Source organism: Propithecus coquereli, unplaced genomic scaffold (genome assembly GCF_000956105.1).
Source record: "Propithecus coquereli isolate 6110/MARCELLA unplaced genomic scaffold, Pcoq_1.0 Scaffold129, whole genome shotgun sequence".
NCBI classification, from domain to species: Eukaryota; Metazoa; Chordata; class Mammalia; order Primates; family Indriidae; genus Propithecus; species Propithecus coquereli.
Genome location: NW_012137080.1, coordinates 5,565,369 through 5,591,297, shown reverse-complemented (window position 1 = coordinate 5,591,297; position 25,929 = coordinate 5,565,369). Strand labels below are relative to the sequence as shown.

At 51.6% G+C, this 25,929-nt stretch overlaps 2 protein-coding genes across 3 annotated transcripts in view; one reads left to right on the top strand and one right to left on the bottom strand.

Annotated features, from left to right (window-relative positions):
* Positions 1 to 24,060, top strand: part of CAMK1G (calcium/calmodulin-dependent protein kinase IG) — a 30,508-nt gene extending 6,448 nt beyond the window's left edge. The window contains exons 2-13 of one of the 2 annotated variants that reach the window (XM_012638337.1): positions 4,923 to 5,043; positions 9,568 to 9,696; positions 12,840 to 12,914; positions 15,144 to 15,282; positions 15,909 to 16,032; positions 17,711 to 17,786; positions 18,819 to 18,931; positions 20,020 to 20,098; positions 21,584 to 21,671; positions 21,908 to 22,332; positions 22,910 to 23,037; positions 23,186 to 24,060. In XM_012638337.1, coding sequence (XP_012493791.1) covers positions 4,952 to 5,043; positions 9,568 to 9,696; positions 12,840 to 12,914; positions 15,144 to 15,282; positions 15,909 to 16,032; positions 17,711 to 17,786; positions 18,819 to 18,931; positions 20,020 to 20,098; positions 21,584 to 21,671; positions 21,908 to 22,332; positions 22,910 to 23,000 — 1,431 coding nt within the window. In that variant the 5' untranslated portion in view covers positions 4,923 to 4,951 and the 3' untranslated portion in view covers positions 23,001 to 23,037; positions 23,186 to 24,060. The remainder of the gene's footprint in view (positions 1 to 4,922; positions 5,044 to 9,567; positions 9,697 to 12,839; positions 12,915 to 15,143; positions 15,283 to 15,908; positions 16,033 to 17,710; positions 17,787 to 18,818; positions 18,932 to 20,019; positions 20,099 to 21,583; positions 21,672 to 21,907; positions 22,333 to 22,909; positions 23,038 to 23,185) is intronic. The other variant, XM_012638338.1, reaches the window with a different exon arrangement.
* Positions 24,061 to 24,926: 866 nt separating this feature from the next.
* The window catches only part of LAMB3 (laminin, beta 3), a 37,458-nt gene continuing 36,455 nt past the window's right edge, over positions 24,927 to 25,929 (bottom strand). The window contains exon 24 of the mRNA XM_012638377.1: positions 24,927 to 25,453. Coding sequence (XP_012493831.1) covers positions 25,317 to 25,453 — 137 coding nt within the window. The 3' untranslated portion in view covers positions 24,927 to 25,316. The remainder of the gene's footprint in view (positions 25,454 to 25,929) is intronic.

The window sequence follows — 25,929 nt, the reverse complement described above, 5'->3', positions numbered from 1 at the left end:
ACGTCCACGGTGTCTCCTGAGCTATGGATGTGAGATCACCCTAAAAATCCCACAGAAATCTGTAGTGGCTGCTCCCGAGCTTGCAACCCAATGGAAATTGTTGCCAGAAATAGAGTGAGAGGCGGGGAGTACTTTGGAAACAGATGAGAGCAATATCGGAGCTTCAAGCTTCTCAGAATTTGTTTTCTTTTCCTCTGAAAAGGCCTAGATTACAGAAGTGAGGAGGGGAGGGGGAGGACTTCAGCAGAAAGGAGCAGAACACAGCAGCCAAGGGACATGGGCGAACCTGGCCAGAGCCCGCTGTTTGCACTTCCAGCACCCAGGGCACGGGGGTCTCCAGGAGATTCCTGTGAGGTCACGGAAGGGTGGGAAGGAAAAGCCGAAGGTGTGGGGGTTTCAGAGCTGGACCCCTGAGTGTTCCACACTGAGAATGGAGCCAAATCGTTAGGATTCTGTGTATGGGAGGAGGGGTGGGCGGGAAAGATGTTTTCTTATAGCCTAGCTGCAGCTATGAATACTATGTTTTTAAAGCTATTTAAGAGAGATGGGAAAGAAGGAACAGTGAGTACAGAGCTGCTAATGAGGTGGTAAAGCCTCCTGGCGAGCAGGCAGTCGTTCCACGGGGGCTCCAGAAGGGGGAGCGGTGGACGCTCAGCTGATGTCCCCGCGTTGGAAGGACGGGGGCTCTTGCTTGGCTCCTAACCTGGAAAAGCAGCGTCTGCAGCCCTGTCGTTCTGCCGAGAGGGAGGGAGACAGAGGGGGAGACACAGAGGCTGACCCTGTTGATTTTGCTCCTTTAAATACCCAACCTTTATCCTCATCCCCTACATTCTTCAAGACTTCCCAGCATTGTGGTGTCTACACAGCAGGAAGCATTTCTCTTTTTTTGTTTTTGTTTTGTTTTCTTGTTTTTTGTTTTTTTGAGACTGAATCTCATCTGTTGCCCAGGGTAGAGTGCAGTGGCATCATCACAGTTTACCGCAACTTCAAACTCCTGGGCTCAAGCCATCTTCCTGCCTCAGCCTCCCGAGTAGCTGGGACTACAGGCACGCACCACCACGACCGGCTGATTTTTTCTATTTTTGGTGGAGACGGGGGTCTCGCTTTTGGTCAGGCTGATCTCGAACTCCTGACCTCAAGGGGTATTCCCGCCTCGCCTTCCCAAAGTGCTAGGATTACAGGTGTGTGTGAGCCACCACACCCGACCAGCAAGAAGCATTTCTGACAGCCGTGGAGACTGGGTCAGCTAAATAAGACTCTTTAAACCTAAAGAGACTAATACGCTGCAAGGGACAACTTCAGATTTCCCTCTTTGCTGCCTGGTGGAGTGACAGTTCATACACTGTGGATGCCAAAAGCCCTGATAAGTGGAAGCTGCTAGATTCCGGGCTCAGATCTGCAGAATGGCATCTGGCTAAGGAGATCCCCCTATGCTAATATTTCATCCTCCTCCCAGCAGTCTCTGCCAGTCCGGGCCCGTTTGCCTCTGCCTTGGTAGACTGTGCCCTCAAAGTCAAGCATCAGCCTGCCATCGCCGGAGAGCACCCCTGGTCAGTGCCTGCACCCCAAACAGCACGGTCTCTCTGGGGGGCCCTGCTAAAAGGAGCAAATCCACAAAGGGTCCTGCAGACACAAGCACAAGCCTGCAGATAGATGTATTAAACATTCAGCTGAATCAAACGTTAAGGAATTCTTAACATTTCTCACACGCATTTTTAAAATAATAACAGCCACCAATTAGTATATAGCCAGGTTGCAAATTTACACAGTATAATAAAACACACAAAGAAAATACAGCTTCTTTATTATTTATAAATATTTCTCATGAACCCCTACCCCATTAGGCAGCAAAAAGGGACACGGGGAACTTTGTATTTGAACTTGTCCGCTATAGCGTACCGATCTCTTCAGGGTTCAGGAGTCTCATTTAGTTGACCCTGTCTCTCTCAGGAAAACACAGACTGGAGGTGACCTTTCTTCCTCTTGCTCTATTTCAAGGTGATGTTTTATGTCGTAAAGTATTTACTTGATCTCATGGTATGGGACAAGGGGGCCTTAGACTCAGGAGGGACCTTGGATCCCGTAGTTCTCTGGATCTCACCAGAAGCTGCTTCGCGACCTCTGAGGTGTGGCTGGCCCCATCTGGCTGATGGGGGTCGTGCTGACATACTCCACAAAAGGCCCAAGCCTGGCCGTTGGCTTCTACCTGAGAAGCCCTGGTCGTAACCGTCTCTTCCTCCCAAGTCCGGTTGGCTGGCTTTGTTGCAGCTCTGTACACCCTCACAGGGCCGTGAGCAATAGCGAGCTGCTGAACGTTTAATGACAGGTCTTAAGGCAGAGGGGAGGTGGAGTGGGGAAGAAGCCCTGGCTATAGCAAGTGCCACTTTCTGTGGTGTAAACACTCCCACCAAGTCAGTTTTGAACTCCCAACATGATGCCACTAAACGCAGGACTGGGAAGAGGTGTGCACAGTGGACTCTCATGAGCTAGCGCAAGCTGGCTTCAGCCCCCACAGGCCCTGGGGGAACATCTGGAGTCCTTGCAGCTCTTGTGACACTGTCTCACACTCACCTTCTCCCACTAGGTCTCCCGTAATTACTCCCTGCCCTGCTAGATATGGCTGCAGGCAGAGCCCCTCCTAGGCCTACACTAGCAGGGTCCTGGGAAGCCCACCCATCCATGTCACCAGTCCCCCCGCTTCCTGGATGGGTGCTCTGCTCCAAGAGGGCAAAAGCAAAGACGTGTGCTTCTGACAACTACACCATCTGTCTCCTTCTCCTCCCACGGTCCACTTGGACCCAAAGTACCCATCTTTCCATCCCTCGTCCCCTCCGCCAAGGGCCTTGCGTGTGTCACATTCTTCTTATTCCCAGGTCTCCAAGCCTCATAGCTAAGAGGCAGAAGAGGTTTCCCTCTATCCCATGGAAACTATTTTATGATCTGAGTCCTCCAGATGGGGATTACAAGGAATTAAACACATCAATAAATGTCTCTGAAATATTATCTCCATTACAACTGTTTGTTACGTGTGGGGCCATGTCTCTATGTGCACTATTTCATTTAACCCTCACCGTGTCATCAGTTTTGTCCTCACTTTACAGATGAGGAAACAGACTCAAAGAGGTTAGTAACTTGCCTAAAACAATTTAACTAGGAACTAGCAGAGGTAGGGCTTGAACACAGGTGACCCCCAAAACTATGCTCTTCACCTAATGCTAAATGGTGGAGGCACAAACTTTCTTTTAAGGCTATTAGAAGATCCCATGGATTCTATAGGTGCTTTTTTTTTTTTTTTAAGTGGGGAGAGAAAGGCATTGCTTTAGAGGGAAAGCCATTAGACATGTTTTCCTACTTCTCTGGAAGGTCCAAGAAGTGTGGGGGAGAGGGTGTTGGCAGAAATGGCGTCTTACCCGTTGCTCCCAGACACCGGGTAGCCCTGTCATGTGGTGGCTGTGGGGGGTGGGGCTAGGGCAGAGATTCCCTCCAACCCACCTCACCCCACCCCAAGAACATGTTCCTCTCTAGTATTCATGTCCTCAGTAAGGGCACCCACATCCCCAAATGCTCATGCCAGAAATACGGGAGTCATTCTAGCCTCCTTCTGCCCCACCACACAACATATAACCTGGTACCATAAATAACTGGACCACAGAATACATCCTGGGCCCACCATTCTCTCCTTCGCTCCTGCCATGGTTCAAACCACTGTCATCTCTCTCCTGGACTTCTGTCCCCTGTCTATGTCCTGCTGCCACTCTGGCCCCGCCACACCCTTCTCTACAGATCAGCCAGAGTGAGCTCCTTAAAACATCAATGGTGTGATTTAACTCCCCTCCTAAAAATCCTTCATGTCCTCCTGTCTCACTTAGAAAACCCAACATCATCAACAGAGTCTACAAAGCCTTGTGTGGTCTGCCGCCCACCTGCCTCTCCCCGCCCACTGACCACTCCTGGCCATGCTGAGTTCACTCTGCTCCAGCCACACCGTCCCTGCGGGGTCTGGAGCACAGCCCGCTCTTTCCTCCCTTCGAGCTTTGGTATTTTATGCCTTCTGCCAAGAAGCTCCTCCGTGCACTCTTTGCTAGGTTGGCTCCTTCACAAATTTCTGGTCTCAGCTTAAACAGACCTGCTCAAGAGGCCTTCCTTGGCCTTTACCTAAAGAAAACCCTCCCTGTTCAACTCTTTGACAAGCCGAGGTTTTGTTCTGTCCTGTGACTGCACACATGTGACTTTACTTGCCCACTGCCTGTCTCCCAGACTGGCAGTGCCATTACCCATGTCGCTCATCAGTGCACACGCAGCTCCTGGCACATCGCAGGTGCAGAATAAATAGCTGTTGACTGTTGAACGAACGTCGTAACTCTAGAGCTATCAAGTTAGGGCATGATTCAATTTAGATTTTAGTGAATAACTATTTGCCCGGCACTGTGCTAAATGTCGTGGGAGTTACAAAGAAAACACAACACTCATTTGTTTAACACTCATCCATTTAACCCACAACAGGTGGGAGAGAGGTAGGAGTGAGAACAATGGGGGGAGGTGGCAGCGTTGTGACAGTACAGAAGAAGCCTGGCTGACTCCACAGTCAAAATAAACACCTTGGCCATCCTTTGGGTGACTTAAGAAATGCCTGGGCTCAGCTCACATCCCCGCAAGGTAGATATTCCCATTTTAACGTACACACGTGCTTGGTATCGCCCTGCATGTGAGCATGCAGTCGACGTTCGATACATCTATCGCAGTAATCTTAAAAAGCAAGTGAGAAGATAGTCTTATTTTTGCCAAGTATCCAGGTTTTGTTCCTAATCCTTCCTTAGGTCATCACACAAAGAATGTGAGTATTTCAGATCCCTTTGCAACCTGTTTTCATCTTGTCTGAGCCATCAGCCGACCAGACCTTTTCTTCCCTCCCTCCCACAAAGCATCCCCGGAAGCTTCAACTCTGGAGGCGATGGGTCGAAAGGAAGAAGATGACTGTAGTTCCTGGAAGAAACAGACCACCAACATCCGGAAAACCTTCATCTTCATGGAAGTGCTGGGATCGTAAGTCCTGGGGCTGGGAGCCCGGCTGGGCTGGGCTGGGCTGGGCTGCCTGCTATGGGGGGCTGCGAGAATTGTTCTCGGCTAACAGAGACTGGGGAACAGGACTGAGGCTGCTGTGACTGAATCTCATGGCTCTCAGGGACATAGGCGGAATTTTACAGACCGGGGCTGGAGGGGAGTGGGTGGAGTGGGTGGCTGGCAGGTGTCTCGGGGCACTACCGAGGGTGATGTAATACACTGGAGCTCCCAAGGAATACCAGCCCCTTTCGCCCCAGGTTTTGCCTCCTTCCAGCCTACCCCCGTGACCCCCACCTACTTCCAGATCCGTGACAGCTTGTGGGTTCTTGCCCGGGTCACACGAGAGAAGAGTTGGGGAAGACTTCGGAGACTCAGTGACCCCAGAACTTTCCAGGGCCTCCTCCCCCCGCTTCTTCATTTCCCTAGCAGTGAAAAGACCAACCCCATCTTTTGCTACAGACAGAAGAGAAGGGGCTTCTGAGGCCCAGATAGCCAGTGGGTTACACACACCAGAATCGGCTGCCCCCACCGCCATCCTCTCTCCTCCGTATTTAAGCGCTTCAGCTGAGCTGTCATTCAGACTCCCGCCAGCCTGCAGGGCGTCTGTTCCTGCCCCCTGACAATGACTACACGGGCAGCTTGTCTGGAGCTGACTGTCTGCATAGTCCTGCCTCTCCCCTGGCGGGGGGGTGCAGTCTCTGACGCAGGCTGGCAGCAGCTCCGGGCCACCAGCCCCCGCCACCTCAGAACCCCAGCTGATCGGCTAATTGGGCCTGGGCAGCAAGGAGCAGTGAGTGGGCTGTCCACCGAGGCCAGCGTTCTCTTTAGCCAGTTCTGCTCCACTCTGCCCTGGCTGGGAGGCAGTGACCCCAGGCAATGCCAGCTGCCCACACTCTCACTGTAGACAGACAGGAGACCTCTGGGCCCTCCTGGCACAGCCAGGTTGCTGGGCTCTGCACATGCGAGAGGATCCCTGCTGGTCATCAGAGTGACAGCCTTCCATCAAGGGCCTTTGCCAAGATGGGGGTGGCTAGAGGGAGAGTTTTGGCAGGAGAGACAAGTCTCTTGGGTGAATCAGAAATGACTTGCTAAGTATCCCAAAAATCCCAAGAAGACGATAAAAGGAAACCCAGGTTGACAAGAGCTTATTCCCCGTCTGCTAGACTTGTACTGTAGGACTCAGAAGATAGACACACCTGCCCCCTGGGAGCCCAGTGAATTCTACCACAGCCGCAGCTAAACCTAGAGGAACAGCAGAGTCATCTGGAGAGCTTTGTCCCTCCAACTTTTAATGGTGAAAAATGTTTAAAATAAGGAAAAGGTGAAATATTAATATTAATAGTACAATGAGCACCAATATACCCACTGCCTAAATTCAACAATTGCTAGCATTTCGCTATATAGTATTTGTTTTACATGCACACACACACAAAGTTCATTGACCTATTTGTAAATAAATGGCAAACATCATGACACATTACCTCTGAACCCTCTGTCTATATCTCCCAAGAATAAAGGCATTTTCTTATATATCCATAATATTGTCACATTCAAGAAAATGAATAATAATTCCTTAATATCATTTTAGCCTAGGTAATTTTTGGAAAATGGACTCCTGGTCCCAGACCTACTAAACTGGAATTTTGGGAGATAGGACCCAGCAGCCAGGAATCTGTATTTTAAGTGTGTCTGGTGGTTTTAGTGTATCAGCTCAGCACTGATTTGGGGGGAGCAGGAGGACAAGACAGGGGACAGACCACAGCTGTTGCAGAAGTCAGGGCTGAGCAAAAGCTAAAGAGAAGGCACCCTGTGGTGCTCGGGAAGGAGACAGGTGTCCGCAGGCTGCAGGTCCCACAGAGTTTCCAAAGTGAGGTGCAACGGAGACAGAAGCAGCTGGGAAGAGCGGACTGTGCTGAATCAGGATTCACCAGCGTCCCCTGACAAAGGCCTCTTCTCTCTGGGTCTCAGCTCCTCTGGAATGAGTGCCAGGGAGAACAGGCTTTTGTTAAACCTGCCCAGACGGCACCCACCGTTCCAGGGCCCCAGGGCAGCTGTAGGGAAACCGTGCACTGATAGTCCAAGTCCCAGGCCTCCTTGTTTCACTGCCCAGAAAGAGATGTTTCTCCGTGGTACCCTCCCACCTCCTCCACCACGCAGGCTCCCAGCAAGAATGGAGAGCCCTTCAGAGCAGGAAATGCAGCCAAGCTCTATTGCAGCGAGTACTCCTGGCTCTGAGGGCTCCGCCGGTCTTGCTTTCTGACCTGTGCAACCTTGGTTGCTCAAAACTACCTCCCTGCTCCCCGCCCTGGGAGATGCTATAATTAAGCCCTCTGGTGGCCTTCCCCTGCCCCCATCACACACACTGCAACACACACACAGTATATGACCAAAGCTGGTGAGGCAGAAGAACAATAACAGCATTTTAAATTGCCATACCATTGCACAGTTCTATATATACAGTGCAGTGTGCGTGGTACCCTCAGGGGGCAAACTGAAGGCGATAATTTGATTCCATTCCACAAGAGGACCTAGAGTGAGTGTCAGCTTTGAAATCAGGGGCCCATCCACGTGTGGTTCCAAAGGTATGGGTAAAAGGAAGAACTCTGAAGGTGGATCTTAGTATGTCACAGCTGCAAAAAGACCTGGCACCCAGCCACATTCCTCTCCCATAATCCCTCACATCACACTTCACACACAGTGCTGGCTGCCTCGTCCCTATCTGCTGTTCCACGCTTCCATGCTCTGCCCATGCTTCTTCCACACCCCCACCTGAAACGTCATTTCCAACTCTTTTTTTTTACTGGGCTAACTCATTCATCCCTTAAAACTGAGTTCAGGGTGTTCTTAAGTCACGGGGCTGTGTATTAGTGCTCCTCTGCTATCCCAAGTGGTCACTTTGTAAAAATGAGAGAAAAGGTGCCCTTTTTTCTAGCCTGCTGTCTGCTGGGGAGGGGGAGGAGGATGTAATAATTATCATATGAACATGTACAATGGCTCCAAGGTAAATGGCATCTGCTGGAGTTGTGCAGTGCACAACCTGCCCCACCGTAGCAGAGGCCCTGTCTTAAATGTCCATTTTTTGTGGTCTCATAATATGTCATTCTTATCTGTATGTGTCTGTCTCACACGCTGGATTCCAGGCTAGACCAAGACTAATCTCAGTGCCTGACACAGAAATCCCATTAGTTCCACAAGCATTCATTGAATGCCTGGTAGCATTTTTCAAAGCAAATGTTAATTGCTCACTTGTCTGAGTTCCTTAATAGTCTGTAGGCTCCTCAAGAACAGAAATACTTACCTTTTTATTTCCAGTGTCTAAGACTCAGTAGTGCTCAATAAATCTTGGCTGAAGGGACGAGTAAATGAACAGATAAACAGAGCAAGCTCGGACGGCTCTGATGGGCTCAGTTCCTGGAGCAGCTGGGGAAACAGGAAACTCAGACACAGGAAACACCAGTATTTTCTAATGCAGATTTTTAAAGTCCTTTCAAAAGCTTGACTGCTATCGGGCTTTTATTCTAGAATACCCAGATGGCAGGGGAGAGGATGGCTCAGCTGTTTCCGCATTTAGATTCCATCTCCTCTTGTACTACTAGGTGTTCTCTGTAATGGTGTTCAAATAATAATGATGATAATGTTATAATAATAGTATCTAACACATAGGGTTGTAATAGATGTCAGAAACACTTTTGAGCACGTTACATATGTTAACTCATTTAATCTTCTAAACAACATTATGAATCAGACTATCGATACTCTCACTTTTCAGATGAGGAAACTGGGTATATGGACGTTACGTGACTTGTCGCCCCAAAAGCTGAGATTCTAACATGGACGATCAGGCTTCAGCACCCACCCCCAGCTTAACTGCTGTTCTGATGGCCTGGTCTCCAGGGCCCCCATTTCAAACCAAGAAGCCTGTAATTTGGGTCCTTCCCTGTGCTCCCATTGGGTTCCATTTGCTGTGTCTTCAGAGCCTGCCTCAGAGGCCCTGGGCTCTGTCTTTGCAGATCCTACTGAATGAATGAGAGGCTGCTCAGCTCCCTTGTCCTCTGATAGTTGGTCCAGCGTGATTATTAATATCACCATCCAAAACTGATACAGGAGTCTTTTCTCTCTCACTGTGTCTGAGCCCTGTCCCCGGCACTACCTCGGAGCGACCACTGCAGCATGCCACACTGTGCCATGTCGGAAGTGACGTGGATTGACTCTGCAGTGGCCTCTCTTTAATGGGCTTGCCAAGTGGAGCAATCTCTCCACAGCCGAACCAGAGTCTCTGGGAGCTGTTCCCAAATTACAGAACCAGGGAAGAGCAACTGCATCGTCCCTAAGTCTGTGGTGGGGGAGAGAGCGCACCGGCGTGTCAGACAGTCCGTGCCATCGACAGTGCTCAGCAGGGCCCACGTGACAATGGAAACTGATTGTCAGCCACACCTTCCTGCATCTGCCCTTTCACTGTGCCTCCAGCCAGCCAGCACTCAGTTTTATCTCTTCGTGTCTTCTCAGAGGAGCTTTTTCAGAAGTTTTCCTGGTGAAGCAAAGGATGACTGGCAAGCTCTTTGCCCTGAAGTGCATCAAGAAGTCACCTGCCTTCCGTGACAGCAGCCTGGAGAATGAGATCGCGGTGCTGAAAAAGTGAGTCCACCTAGGGCTGGTCGGGTGCAATGTGGGATCACATTTCCTTCACAAATTACCATCGAGAAGGACTGGGGCCAGATTTCCACCCCCAAAGGCACTGCTCCCTTTGATTGAGTTGATGGGTCAGTTTGATCCACCAGCTAAGTTTAGGCAGACAGATGTCCTGGCCGGGTTTTTCTGAGGAGGGTGGGTGTTGGCAGCAAATTGACCAGTGAACCCACGGAAACTGGCAGCAAAGCTGGTTTGTGCACACAGGCCAGAGCATAATTAGCTCAAAGGAACAAAAATCAATTAAAGGCCAACATCAGAAAGAATCGATAATTAAGAAGGCAGCGTAAGATTTGGAAATTAGCCTCAATTTGTACCAAAGCAAACGTAGGGTCAGCTCCCAAACTGTCATGATGAAGGCTATGCTAACAGCTCATAAGTGGTTACAGCAAGACTCTCTCGACAAATCCTTGTGAACCCCTGTGGTGTACCAAAAGCGTGCTAGGCACACGATCACAGGAGAAGGACCACAAGGATGAGGCAGACAAAATTCCTCACCCTCAGGAGCTCACATTTTCTGGGTGGAGACAGGGGTGCCCTTAACAAACTCTAATCCCATCAGATGTGAGTCATAGCAGCAGAAGGCGGAGTTTGGAGGAGATAGGGATTCATTTTGCCTACGTGTGTGTTTTTATGAGCATAGGTTATTGAGCACGTTTTCCAAGAGGAGAGACCTCGGTGGATGAGTAGAATTTTGTGGGGCAAGAAGGGCAGAGCAGAAAGGGGATTCAGGCCAAGAGCAGCATAAATTTTAATGTAGAATCATGGAAGTGCAAGGCCATTATGGAAGAGTGAGTCCTGGAAGCCCCTGAACTTAGAGAGAGTAGTGTCAAGGGACAGGAGGTGAAACTCACATGGTGAAATGGGACCTGATTATAAAGGATCTTAGATGCCATGATAAAGAATATTGGCTTTACTCTGTGGGCAAAGAGATGCCATCAAAGGATTTTAAGTAAGGAGTCACATGGGTCAGAGTAGCATTTGGGAGCCATCCCTCTCAAGCGTGTTGGGGGATGGATCAGAGGATGCCAGCCTAGAGAATGGGAGACCAATCATAGGACTTTCACAATAATCTGGGCATGAGATGAGAATACAAGCAAAGGTGGTGGCAAGACCATGTGTGGGCAAAAAGACTAGAAGCAAGAGATGTTTCAGTGAGAGAAGAGTTTGGGTTTGGGGTTGACTGGTAAAAGGGTAGAAGACAAAAAGCACTAAAATGACCCTGAGATTGAGCAATTAAGTGGACAGCAATGTTATTGCTTGAAATAGAGAACAAAAATCATGTGCGGGCTTGGAGGAAATAGAAGGAAATTGGTTGGAACATATTGAGTATAGGTATCCATCTGTCTCTACATGGAGGTGTCTGGTAAGATGCTGAAGACATAGGTTTGGGCTCCAGGGAGAGTAGGGCAGAGAGAGACTGTCAACTAACTCATTAAGAGCAAGAACCATGTGGTCTTTCTTATGATTGTGTCCTGTAAACAGCAAAGGTGTTCAATAAATCTTTGTTCAGTGAATGAATAATTGATAAACCAATGTTGGCATCGTCAGTGTATGAGTATAGTTGAATCATTAAGCAACCACTATAGCAGGTCTGTACTTTTTAAAATATCTTAAAGAAGATAGCTACTGTTGTTATGTGGTCACTCTTCCCCAGGCATTGTGGATTATCTCCTTTAATCCTGACATAACCCTGTGAGAGACATAAACTTTTCAGTCAAGGAAAGTAAGGCTCAGAAAATTTGAATAAGCCATCTGAAGTTACCTAATTAGTAAGCACCTGAGCCAGATCTGAACCTGGGGCCAACAGACTCCGAGTCTAAGTTCTTGACCCGTGTGCTGTACAGCCACGAGTAAACTTCGTGAGAACATCCTCCTCTCCAGGCGTGCACAAGATTGCTGCCTGCAAGCCAAGCCGCTCAGCTAATATGATTATTCTGCTTCCTTCAGTCTCTGAGCAATCCCGGAGAAGGGTGATCTAGGGCCAGCTTTCTCCACCATGATGCTATTGACATCTTGGACCAGACCATTATCTGTTGTGTTGGGGGCTGTCCTGTGCATGATTGGCTGTTTAGCAGTGTTTTTGCCTCAACCCACTAGATGCCAGTGGCACCTCCACCTGCCCCACTTGTGACAACAAAATTGCCTCTAGCTATTGCCGAATGTTTCCTGAGTGGCAAAATCGTCCCTGGTTGAGAATCATCAATCTAAGGCTTCCCATAGAACTGACCCCAAAAATAAGCATCTCCCTTACTTCTCACAATGTCCTCAAACAATAATTTTTCAACACTTCCTCCATGGTTACTCAAGAGGAGGGAGGCTCAGCTCACCTAACTCCCAACTGCTGTATACAGGTGAGCATCCTTAACCTGAAAATCAGAAATTCAGAATGCTCCAAATCTGAAACTTTTTTGGCACTGATGTGACACCACAAGTGGAGAATTCCACATCTGACCTCATGTGACAGGTCACAGTGAAAACATAGTCAAAAATTTGTTTCATATACCAAATTATTAAAAATATTGTATAAAATTACCTTCAGCCTATGTGTATAAAGTATATGAAACATAAATGGATTTCATGCTTAGACTCAGGTCTCAAGCCCAAGATATCTCATTATGTATATGCAAATATTCCAAAATCCAAAAACATCCTAAATCTGAAACACTTCTGGTCCCAAGTATTTCTGGATACTCAACCTGTACTTTCTCCATGTGAGGTTTCTGAAGGAGATCGTCATACTCATTTTATTGAATAACTTACTATTGGGTAATCCCTTAGCCTTCCTCAGTTCTTTTGGTTATCTCTTTTGGTAAAGTTTGAAGAGATTTTTGGAGTAACAAGGAGTTGTTTGTTCCCTGAAGGAAGGATGATCAATTATTCATTCAATGAATATGGATTGAACACCACCCTGGGACTCTTTTCTCTGGATGACTTTGTGACAGCCTCCGTGTTATGAAGGCTTCACGAGGACCCGGTCTTCTGAAACATGGCCTTCAAAGCCTCCAACAGAAACTTCTGGGCTGGGTCTCCACTCTTTGTCCGGACAACCCGAACCACACCCCTTTCACCGTACTCTTACTTTTTCCCAGGATCAAGCATGAAAACATTGTGACCCTGGAGGACATCTATGAGAGCACTACTCACTACTACCTGGTCATGCAGCTGTAAGTGAAAGGTGACAAAGGTGACCCATGTCATCCACGGAGGTCTGGTGGGACCTGGGGGGCCTAGAGGAGATTGGTCAGGGGTGAGGGAAGGGTAGGGATTCAAAGACAAAATCAAGAATCAGTTCAAGAGGCTCTGAAATACTAAGAGTCCTTTTAGGCTCAGTAAACCTCTGGGAGTGGGGATGTTCTGTGTGGGCCGAGGGGTAAAGCTAGAGCTGATTATTGAGTCGGTCTGTACCTTACTAGTGTTAGAATATGTCCTACCAGTCAGCAGATAGCTGCGACCCCAACCCTTCCATGCTCCTCTGCTGCCCCACCTCTCTCCTGGAACTTTCTGGACCTTCTCACAACCCAACAACCAAAGGGGCAATGCCGGGCATGGCAGAGAACCACCAGGACCCTTTTCTGGCTCTATGGCTTGAGTCCATTCTGACCAGTCCAGGTCCATCAAACTGGATAGTAAACGTTTTAACATCAATGCAAGGCAAAATTACTGTAGGAGTGGAAGCCACAGGTAGATAGATTTCAATATAAAGAAAGACTTTTTCAAAGGAGAGAAATCCAAAGTTAAAAACAGGCTGTGATAGTGTGTGTCCATCTGTAGGACAGAAATGTGCCTTCCTTAGCAAGGTCTCTGGTTGTTATCATATCCAAATAAGAGTTCTGCCTGACAGTGACTGCCGTAGAAGTTAGTCGGTGCTCCTGAGGGCTCAGCCTTGAGCTCAAAGACACTTCCATAAAGTAGACACACACACACACACACACACACACACACACACACACACACACCCCACTCTGCAATCTCAGCATGGCAGAACACAACGTGGTTTTTTGCTGATGAGCTGTTTCATCAGAAACTTTAATGAGCTAACTCAGGCCTAAGCAGCTGATTAATTCCTGGGCTCACCTGAGTTCCAGGGACAAGCAGTAGCAGGCAGTCAAGGGAGTAGGTGGGAAGGGCCTAGAGCAGCACTAATAAGTACGGGGACCAGATGACACCTTACTGAGGCCAGTTCAACAGGATTAGCACATGGTCATTCAAAGGCTAAGGGGAGCAAGGAGGTGGGCAGGTTGAGATGTCCCTGAGGAGCCACCAAACCTCCAGGACTCAGGCTGCTCGGGGTCAGGCATTCGTAGCTATGTACAAAGAGCATCTTTTCTGTGAACCTCCAGCTCCTACAGCAGAGCCCAAAGCCCCAGGCAGAAGCCTAGAGCAGAGTGATGTGCATTCTGACTGAAGAAAGTGTATCCCCTCGTCGCTACATGGTGCTGTCAGGCACACATGGCCACATCTAATATCACAGGACAGTGGGAGGGGGGCTAGGATAGTGAGAGGGTTGCAGCCGCTGGCTCAAGGTTGAAATAGTCTGGGGAGGTTTATCCTGGAGAAGAGAAGCCCTCGGGATAGCATCGCACTGTCTTGCATACTCGAAAAGATTCACGTGAAAGGATGTTATTCTGTGCACTCCCAGTGGGAGGAACTGGCTTCTGCTGGTAGAAACTATAGGGCGTCAGGTTTCAACATAATATGCAGAAATATTAAGGAGATACCAAAAGACACAACACAACACTCTGTCCTAGGAGGCAGTGAGTTCTCTGACTAGTCTTCTAGTACTGACTAGAAAACTTCTAGGCAAAAAGAGTGTAGATGGTACTCAAGAAATGGGGGTCGGACTTGATCTTTAAGCTTTCCTGAGTCCTGAGATACCAAACCAAGTGAGTCTCAAAATATCCCTACAGCCCTACCCATAATTCCAGCTTTAGGTAGCCCAATTTTCAAAAATGAGAAAAGAAATCTTAATATAAGCACAGTTAGTCTCATTTGCACGTCTCTTTCCTACTCTGCCCCATTTCAGTGTGACCTCTCTCTTTCATCACGGCTTCCTGTGTCCTAGGCCAGGGAAGAAGGCAGCTAAGACATGTGTCCATACTAATGGATTATTGGCTTCTTGTGCAGCCCCAACCAGGGGCATTTGCATTTCAAAGGAAGTTTCCAGAGAGAGGCCAATGCTCAGCCCAAAGAAATGACTCCCTCATGATACCACCCAGACACCCAGAGGAGGTGTTCTGAGTCTGGTGTGATCCTCCTGCACCTCTCAGATCACAGCTCATGGGCACCTGCCTGTTCCACCACAGCTGTGTCCCCCATGGCCACAGAGCAATCACATTCTCATTACTTTGACCTGAATGAGAACTGAATTCCTTCTCTTGCCCCTGTGCCCACAGTGTCTCTGGTGGGGAGCTCTTTGACCGGATCCTAGAGCGGGGTGTCTACACAGAGAAGGACGCCAGTCTGGTGATCCAGCAGGTCTTGTCAGCAGTGAAGTATCTCCATGAGAATGGCATCGTCCACAGAGACTTAAAGGTGCCAAGGCAGGAGTCCTGGGTGGGAAACAGATAACGACCCTTAAGGAAGCAGCGCGGGTCGCGGGACGTCTAAGCTCTGTAAAGCAAGAGTGTCAGATTAGCTAACTTCAAGGCCCCTTCTGCCCTCAGATTCCTTAAGCAAATTTTGAAAGGCCGAACGATCATTGTTAATGTGCACCTCGGTCTTTTCCTGAACCTTTCACTGTGCCTCACCCTATTTGGATACCAAAATAATCCACACATCTTGAACTCAGCTGCAGTCAAAATCAAATGCAATGAAATACTTATTGCGGGTCTGCATTGCACCAGACTTTGGAGGTATCAGAGGCAATTAACCAAGGGTCGGTTCCCTCAAAAAGCAAACAGTCCTGGGGTAGTTGGGAGTGAGGGGAAGGAGGGGTTGGACATCGATGGCTGTGAGGCTGAGCAAAGTCAGGGCCATGGCATGAGGCAGAGGGCTGGGGTGCAGCGAGGAGGAAGGAGGAAACCGTGGGGGGAGATGAGCTGGCCTTGAAGCCAGGAGCCCGGCGTTCAGCTTCCTAAGAAATCATGTATTAAGGAGAAGCAAAGAGATACGTGTTTCGGGTGATCATATCCTACGCTCACATCTCTCTTCTCCTACAGCCTGAAAACCTGCTGTACCTTACCCCTGAAGAGAATTCTAAGATCATGATCACAGACTTTGGTCTGTCCAAGATGGAACAGAGTGGTGTCATGTCCACTGCCTGTGGGACCCCAGGCTATGTGGGTGAGTGTCAGAACAGGAGGGAGGTTGACCAGTTGGCTACATTTAACCACATGGATATGACTCATGGGAGTGATTGTGAGGACACAGGGGCTATCCCGGCAGACCACTCCTTCATGCGGTGTAGGGCCAGCCAATGCATCCATCTCTGGAACTACCCCTACTGTTCTTAAATCCTACAGCCTACCCCCACCCACTTCCCACAGCCCCTGCCTCTATCCTGGCTCCCACCCTTGCAAGCAGACTTCCGCCTTTGTCTTTCTGGCTGCACCAGGGGCAGAGACAGGATCACGAACCCAGAGATAAGAGCTGAGGGGTTGAGCACAGTCCCCTCACCTCTTTTCCGCTCTGGAGGAGACCTCAACTCCCCACTTTTGGGAGCCTGGAAGCCCAGGATATTGAGTTTGGGCCTGAGGAACCCGGATGTATCCCAAGGAAGCACTCTGGGAAACTGGCAGAGGTGGGGCCTCCTGTCTGAACAGCCCTGTAGGCTTCCAGGCTTGCCAAAAGGTGAGAGCTGGCAGGGTACCTGGGACAGTATTCCTGGGATCCACATTCACTCCTGCCCTTCCTCTTAGCCAGTTGTCACCTGGTTGAGGTTGGGGAATGGGAAGCAGAGCCCTGACTTGAGAGAGGGGACCTACTTTCTCCCAAAAAGGGAGGCCGTTCACTCACTGGCAGGTGTTGCGTCCACTGGTACGAGCCCTGGTATCTGGGATAAGCACAGACAGCAGCTCCCTACTGCCCTCGGGGTCCCGCCCGGAGGAGGACTTGCTCTTGCCCTCCCGGAGCTCTCGATCTGATGGGGCAGACTAAGCTCCAGCCCTCAGAAGGTGCCCAGAGTCCGATGGGAGAGCTACCACCGCCTGCCCTCCGGGAGCGCCTGACCTGGCCGGGGTGGGGGATGCAGCCTCTGTCCTCCAGGAGCTCCCAGTCTAGGGGGAGACAGACAGCCCCTGCACTGAAGCCCTCCCCGCCTGAAGGGAGAGGCACAGCCCCTGCCCTGGGGGTCCCCTACCTGAGTGGGGAGACACAGGCCCTGCCTTCAGAGAGCGCTCAGTGTGACCGCGGAGACAGAGCCCTGGAGAAGAACCCCAGCCTTTTTTTTTCTTTTTTTTGAGACAAGAGTCTCACTCTGTTGCCCAGGCTAGAGTGTGGTGGCATCAGCCTAGCTCACTGCAACCTCAAACTCCTGGGCTCAAGCGATCCTCCTACCCCAACCTCCTGAGTAGCTGGGCCTACAGGTGCATGCCACCACACCCAGCTAATTTTTCTATTTTTAGTAGAGACAGGGTCTCTCTCTCTCTCTCTCTGTCTCTGCTCAGGCTGGTTTCGAACTCCTGAGCTCTAGCCATCCTCCCACCTCGGCCTCCCAGAGTGCTAGGATTACAGGCGTGAGCCACTGTGCCAGGCCTGAGAGCCCTCAGTCTGATGGAGCAATCATGCACCCTGTCCAGAGGCAACTCCCAGTCTGAGGGGGAAATCACAGTCTCTCTTTGCAGGAAGATTTCGTCTTCCCGGAAGAGACACAGCCCTGCCCTTGGGGAGTTCTCAGTCTGATAGAAACACCACCTCTCCCTGGTCTTCCCTAGTCCTCTAAGCCTCTTGCAGACCTTCAGCCCCCACCTCAGAGCCCCCTCCTCTTTCCCCGAGCCCTGACTCTGCCCTTGGTATGCTGCAGCTCCGGAAGTGCTGGCCCAGAAGCCCTACAGCAAGGCTGTGGACTGCTGGTCCATCGGCGTCATCACCTACATCCTGTGAGTAGACGCTGGCGCTGGCTCCGCTCCTGGGAAATCTCAGAGCCCGCCCGCCCCTTCCCCTCCGCTCGCCCGTCTCAGCTCCTCCTCCACGGCATGTACATGTGCACACACTCACACGCGCACACGCTCGCACGTGTGTGCACACCGCTCCAGAGCTTCCTCTGTCCTGACCTCCGCCAAATCATAAAAACCGAGCCCAGCATGAACCCACCGCCCAGCCAGCTGTCTCCCCGCTCTGCTGCTTCCCACCCCTACTTTCTGTGAGTGACCGTGTGAGTCCCCCTCTGGGGAATGAGCAGTGAAAAAGAGAGAGGCTGAGCCCGGTGCGGAAGCCGGTGGACCCGCTGCTCCTGCATCTCAGCCTTCTCTCCCCAGGCAGAGCGGTGGCCCGCATGACACTGGTCAGGGCCTCTCCGGGTCACTCCCCTGCACACACTTCCAGGCTCTCCCTTTCCTTCCCTGCTCATCACCTCCTCCCCACCATCCCCCTCACCTACAGCAAACTTGCCCTTAGGAAGATAACCCACTATGAGATATTTGCCCCTTAGTGTGAATTCGGTTCTCTATTTCCTCAGCGTATGTTGAATAATTACTCTCATTCATTCATTTGCTCAGCCAATAGTCACCGGCTGCTCTGCGTCAATCCCTGGGCTAGGTGCTCAAGAATAGAGCAGTGAACAAAACAGCCTAAATAAATCCCTCGTGAAACTTACATTCAAGTGGGAATTCTACCAACCTTCTTCAGGCTCTTTTATACAGCATCCAAGAGCCAGGGGAAGCACAGGGAAGGTGGCAAGGGTTTGGGGGAATAACATACAAAGGGGCCCTCCGGGGCTGCCTGTTCCAAGCCCGGGCACCTGTGTAAACACTGTATTTCTGAATCAGAGGCAGACGTGTGTCCTGGTCACACCGCTGGTCTGGGCCCCCGTTGCCCGCCTGTGTGCACAGTGGGGGTCTGGGGCGGGGAGAGAGGCTGGCCCAGAAGGACAGGGTTGCTCAGCTGCATACTTTTCTCCTGTCCCACTGCAGGCTGTGTGGGTATCCCCCTTTCTACGAAGAAACTGAGTCTAAGCTTTTTGAGAAGATCAAGGAGGGCTATTATGAGTTTGAATCTCCATTCTGGGATGACATTTCTGAGTCAGGTAAGGCCAGTAGGTGTGAAAGACAGATAACAGAGTCGAGGCGGCGGCCGCCAAGAGAAAAGAGCTTAAAAAAGGATGACAGGCCGGGCGTGGTGGCTCATGCCTGTAATCCTAGCTCTCTGGGAGGCCGAGGTGGGCGGATTGTTTGAGCTCAGGAGTTCGAGACCAGCCTGAGCAAGAGCGAGACCCCGTCTCTACTAAAAATAGAAAGAAATTAATCAGACAACTAAAAATATGTAGAAAAAATTAGCTGGGCATGGTGGCACATGCCTGAAGTCCCAGCTACGCGGGAGGCTGAGGCAGGAGGATCGCTTGAGCCCAAGAGTTTGAGGTTGCTGTGAGCTAGGATGACGCCACAGCACTCTAGCCCGGGCAACAGAATGAGACTCTGTCTCAAAAAAAAAGAAGGATGACAGTCCTGGCTCCTCAAAATCCCCGAGGATCTTATGGAACAGGCTGCCAAGGAAAGTGGAGAAATCTTCATCGGCTTCAAAGGCCAGATAAATTATTTACATCTAAGGGCCATGCTTTTGTTTTTCTGGGGGCAGAGCCACAGCATGCTTGGGGAAGGGGTCGTGGGGGTGGGCAGTTTAGCTGAGAGGCGGGGAGGGCAGAGCCAGGCGTCGGGGGAGTGTTCCAGGCGGGAGCGGCAGAACCGAGGGGGTAGATCCCAACAGGAGTGTGCGACATCTGTGTGTGAGAAGGTGGTCATTCCATGCTTGTTGGGCCTGTGAAATCAGAGCTGGAACAAGCCAGCACTCACATGCGTGCCCACGTGCGGGCGCTGGCCCGTGTTTCGGTGCAGATGCACACACATGGGATGTGCGGGCACATCGGTGCCTCGTGACGAGTGGTGTTTCTGCAGTGCTGTGTGGGTGAGCTCTTAGAACCTCTCTTCTTTGGTGGTTTGTGGTGGGTTGTTTTTAGGTGGTTTGGATTTTTTTTTCCTCTCTTTCAAGCCTCTTAAAATTGCCTCTTTGGAAAATTAGCTAAAGATGCATTCACTGCCACCCACCAGCCCGGAAGTGAATTTCCATCAGTCATGAAATCTGGTCCTTAGTTGTCGTGTCTCTGCTTGTTCCTCTTAGCCAAGGATTTTATTTGCCACTTGCTAGAGAAGGACCCGAACGAGCGGTACACCTGTGAGAAGGCCTTGAATCACCCCTGGTGAGTGAGCAGTGGGCTGGACCCTGGACCCTGGCCTGGTGGCTCCCAAAGCCATGCTGACTTGTCACGTCACATCCCCCGGAATCTGCTTGCCCTGAGCCATGTGCTGTCGTGACGTGCAGGGAACATGAGACTGTTCATCGGGTCCAGATGGAGACACAGACAGCATTTCATGGAGCATGTTCAGACCTAAGGGTGGCGGCTGAGTTGTCCAAGTCAAGCGCAGGAGATGGGCGCAGCCAGGCGCTGTCATCAGCTCTGGGGCAGGGTGCAACGCTCAGTCCTAGTTACCCGAGAGGCGCCACGAACAGGCAATTCTCTCCTGTCCTTAAGAGCTTCGTTTTACTCTGGTTTCTGAGCCTGTTCCAGGTGAAGTGATTTAAGAACAATCACAAAGCAGCCAATGATAAAATAGGAAAAGAAAGTCTTGAAACTCTTTTTTTTCATGTTACTCCTCTGCTCAAGAATTTACAATAGCTCCCCACTTCCCACCACGGCAAGCCTAGAGTCCTTTGTCTTTCAGATTTTCCTTAATCCGGCCTGACTCTTTATCTCCAGCGTCATTTCCCCCGATCCCCAACACACCTTCTCTGTTCCAGATAGGCCTAAGGGCTATCCCTCTCTCCCTGCCCTCCCTCACGTACCAAGGTCCTTCCTAACTGCACCTTGGGTCAGACCATTTTCACCACCCACAATGCTCTGCTTCTTGCGCTATATGTAGCATCCGTCAGGATCCAGATCAGTCTCTGCCCTTCCCCGAAGCCCTCACCCCTGCAGTCCATGCAGACCTCCCCATTTGTCTTTATTAATTACACAGCTCACCCTAAATCACTCCAGTCCATGGCATGAACGATGCCCCACGCCTAGATAAGCTCCCAGAGGTCAGGTCCCACGTCTCCTACTTCTCTGGGTCCGGGGCAGTCGGCATGGTACTGTACACACAGCAAGTGTCTGGGGAACACTTAAGGACAGGTGAGTGAGAGGCTGAGGGGGTAAGAAAAGGTCAGCCTGTCCCAGATGGCACCAGCTGGTCCTCCCTGAGGAAGCCTTCCAGGAGGAAGTGAGTTCTGAACAAGAGTTTGGGGTAAAGGACAGTGACCACCCAAGTGGTCTGTGATGCTGGGGTCAACAAACTTTTTCTATAAAGGACCAGATAGTAAATATTTTAGGCTTTGCTGGTCATACTGTCTCCATGGCAACTACTCAATCCTGCTGTTGTAATGCAAAAGCAGCCATGGACAATACTTCAATGAGCACGGCTGTGTTCCAATGAAACCTCACTTACAAAAACAGGAAATGGGTAGATTTGGCCTACAGGCCATAGTTTGCCAACCCTGCTCTGAAAGTTTTTGGTTTTGCCAAAGTATAAGCCCTTTCTCCTGGGCACTCTATTCTGCTTTAGCCTGGACCTGCATGCTCCCTGCCCACCCCCGGCTGAGCGTCCATAGCCACCTAGTAGCCAGGTGTCCCCTCCTGCATCCACAGGATTGACGGAAACACAGCCCTCCACCGGGACATCTACCCGTCAGTCAGCCTCCAGATCCAGAAGAACTTCGCTAAGAGCAAGTGGAGGGTAAGCTGTGCTCCCCAGAGGGTGAGCAGGCCGTCTGGGCCCCGGGAGGCTGGGCTGGCGGGGGCTGCCATGAGGGCTTTCCTCGGGGCGTCCCAGCAGGCACTGGAGCTCCCTGCACCCTCCCTGAAAGGAGAAGTGGCACACTGGTTTCACGAGGCCACAAGGCAAAGGGAAACCTTGAGCCCGAGGTCCTCTGAGGGTGCAGAAGGCCCGAGGCTGCGCTCGTGTCTCCTTAGCAAGCCTTCAACGCAGCAGCCGTCGTGCACCACATGCGGAAGCTGCACATGAACCTGCACAGCCCGGACGTCCGCCCCGAGGTGGAGAACAGGCCGCCCGTCACTCCAGCCTCGGAAGCCTCCAGACCCAGCTCCCCTGAGATCACCATCACCGAGGCACCTGTCTTGGACCAGGGCGTGGCACTCCCAGCCCTGACCCGGCTGCCCTGCCAGCACAGCCGCCGGCCCACTGCCCCCGGTGGCAGGTCCCTCAACTGCCTGGTGAACGGCTCCCTCCGCATCAGCAGCAGCCTGGTCCCTATGCATCAGGGGCCCCTGGCCGGCGAGCCCTGCGGCTGCTGCTCCAGCTGCCTGAGCACCGGGAGCAAAGGGAAGTCCTCCTACTGCTCCGAGCCCACGCTCCTCAAAAAGGCCAACAAAAAACAGTACGTATTTTCAGCCAAAGACGGAGCCCCAGCCCTGCTCAGCCCGGGTCTGAAAGAACTCAGGCAGGAGGACTGATAGCAATGGACCAAGAAGCCTCTCCTGCTCATGGGAGCTCTAAAGGGTGGGAAGAGCTCTGGGTCAGGGGTCAAGGGAAAGGCTTTCAGCCCTGTCCCTGTCACTCACTGGCTGCGAGCCCATTGGCAAGTCAGTGAATGTCTCTGCCTCTAGTTTGCTCATCTGTAAAATGGGTTGATTGAAGTATATTTACCTGCTCAGCCTGCCTCACAGAGGCACTGTAAAAGTTCAGTGAAGCAACAGATTATAAAAGCCCACAGAAAACTGGGTACATGTGAGTGGTGAGCATTAGATTCCTCGAGTTGCCAGGGCCTCTGTGTCTTGGAGGAGGAACGGGGTCAGCAGGACTTGGTTGTCTTGCATGTGTTCTCTGCAGGGGTTTGGACTTTCTGAACCTCGTGAAGGCAGAGCTGAGTGGATGCCGCAGGCACAGAGAACTACCCCCCAAATCGTCTCCCTTCCTCAAATGCTTCAAAGGCTGCTGCTTCCTTTCCTTTCTAGGAACTTCAAATCAGAGGTCCTGGTGCCTGTGAAAGCCGGTGGCAGCTCCCACTGCCGGGCAGGGCAGACTGGGGTCTGTCTCATCATGTGATCCCTGGAGCCTGTGCCCGTGTCACTGCACCTTTCAGGTGAGGACGAGAGGCCAGAGGGCCAGGACCCAGGGCCTGGGGAGAGCTCCCGTCCCAGAGGAGAGCCCCATGCCGGAGTCTCAGTGATGGGGTCTGCGGGGGGCTGGAGGTGGCAGCCCCACCCTCATCCTGCACCCCTTCCCTGCAGGAGAGATGTTCAACTCTTCTCCGCCCTTCCAAACATGGCGTCTACCTGGCAGAGCGAGGACAGAAGAGCAAGTGGAGCAGGGCCTGGCAGGAGCCGGTTCTGGTCAGAAGCACCAGCCCCTTAAGGAGGCCCGGGAGGAAGCCCCAAGGCACGGAGGCCTCAGTTGAAGCTACGGGCAGGAGGAGCAGCACCCGCCGGCTTCCAGGTCCCCCTGACCTGCCTGCTCTCTGCCCCTACACCCCACGTACCGTGGCTCTGTGCAGCGTGCGTAGATAGCTCTCGCCTGGGTCTATGCTGTTTGTCGTGAAAAGCTTAATGGGCTGGCCAGGCTGTGTCACCTCCTCTAAGCAAAGCCATATGGAGCATCCACCCAGCCCCCGCTCTGCACACGCTCCGTCCTCATGGCCAGAATGGGCTCATTGACGTAGTTGCCTGCCCATCTGCATGAACGACAGGCAGCTCCCCATGGTCTGCCGTGAGCTCTCGAAGTTCTGATCCTTAACTGCGGGCTAATTCTCACCCACGCTGAGACCCAGCCAGCCAGCTCCCGGGCACACTTCTGTCCCCTCCCTCTGTGCCTCAATCTAAAAGCAGTGCCGCACCCTCCAGGGTGGAATCGAAAGACACTCACGACTAGGGACTGTGAGGAATTCTCGCCCTGGCCACATGCCCTCCACGCACACAACCAATTACCTTAACGTTGGAAGTTGACTATTTTACTTTCAGCCAGGAATTCTAATCCCGCCTCTGTTTCCCTTTCTCTCCTTGAAAGACAGGCACGTGTTCTTGTCCCTCCCCAGTTCCCTCACTGTCCCCCGCCCCCTCCAGCTTCATGCTCAGTGTTGTGCACAATAAAATGGACATATTTTTCTCTACAAGGTTTCATTTGGTTCTTGCAAAGTCAGGAGACGTCTGAGCCTGTCTGGAGTGGGACGTTCACGGGCAGCCGAGGTCAGGGAGGAGCCAGCACTGTGGCTAGTGGGTATTAGGAGCGTGCAGTGTGCCAGGCACCCTGTGACATGAGTTACGCGAGTTACACCACTGACTCAGCTACTCCTCCCGACAGCCCCTTGGGGTGGGTTCTGGTGGAGCCCAGGCAGTCTGGCTCAAGCAGCTGTTTTCTTAATGACCGCATTAGATGGGCATGACTTTGAGCCCAGCTCTGCCCCAACCTGCCGTGTCTGTGACCTTGACTTAGCCTTCTGTGCCTGGTCTCTTCACTTGTCCAATGGGAATAACAGCAGCACCCACATCGTGAGATAATGCAGGTGATGTGCCGAGCACAGCACTGAGTGAATAATTAACATCATTAACGATGGTCAAGAAGGTAATGTAGATAAAATGCCTCACACGGGGCCTGCCTGGGCCACGGTTAGCACACAGATGTTCATGCCATTCCATAGCCCCCCATCACCACCTGCACACACACCCATTTACATTTGAGACCTCGAGATCCTAGTCTTCGTCCTGCCTCTGGGAGCTCTGTGATTTGGGACACGTTACTTTGCTTCTATGGAGTTCTCTGTCCCATCTGTAAATGAGAAGCTGTAGGGCTGTTCAAAGGTGAAAACTGCACCTCTGGTCTCTCAAGGATAGAACCCATTGGATCCTGGGGCAGAGGGGCCCAGGCCCCCTAGTCTGGGTGCCAAGCAAGCTGAATGGAGCGGGAGCACCCAGGAACTCCACGTGGGAGGCAGAAACAAGAATAAAGGCTTACTTAGCTGGGACACAGGTCATTTTCCCTCTTTGAACCTCCAAGGCTCTTTTCCAAAGATTTTTATTGGCCTTTTCATTTTTACATTATTTTTTGTTAAGTTTTTGTGTTGGTCTAGGATTCAGCTACAACAGAAAACAAAGGGCAAGGACACTGCCCAGCCCAGCTCCCTTGGCTGGAAAGCTCCTAGTCATGATGACATGCCCACCTCCACCGTCTTCGTCCTTCAAATGTAGTTGCCCCATCAGCTGAGGCTCAGCGGAAGCCCAGGGTGACCTTAATAGCCGCACACCGGGAGTGGTCCAGGCTGTGCCTGAGCAGCATCAAAGTCCCCTGAGGCCGCAAAGCATTCCAACCCAGTCTGCCCCCCAAGAGCAAAGAGGGCAGGTGAGCGGGGCCGGGGCTGGCACTGGCGCGTCACTTGCAGGTGGCGTAGTAGAGCACGCGCGCGTTGATGTGGTCTCGGATCTGCTCCACGCGCTTCTCCAGCCCGGTCAGGTCCGCCGAGCGCAGCATGATGGCCTGGCTGCCCCGCAGGAGCTCTGACTCCATGTCTGCGGCAAATGGAACAGCAGCGGGAGGAGGAGTTGACGGTGAGACACCCAAAGCCTCCCGACTCTTCCTTCTCCTCCCCTTCCTGGAGGCAGCACTCGCAGGAGAAACGCCGTCCAGGGGAATCTGGCCGCTGAGGCAGTGATGCCTCCAGCCTCGCGCCCCTCCAGCCTCTACCCCACGCTCAGAAACCTGGCAGGGCCGAGGCCCCGGAGGCCCCCACTCCCAATTATCCCTGTGCCCCTGCCCCTCTCTCTGCTCCAGGCTCTCTCAGTTGTCCCAGGCTGATGAAGGAGGCCACAGGCACCCAGATTAGCAACCTGACGTTGGTGGACCCAGACAGCTGCCATCCCACCAACGATCCTCAAGTGGGCAAAAGAACCGGCCGGGTGACCAGAATTCCTCCCCACTTTCTCGCCCCAAAGTGCCATTCCAGATAAATCTAGGCATCCTCCTCCGGTGCATTCTGCACACCACC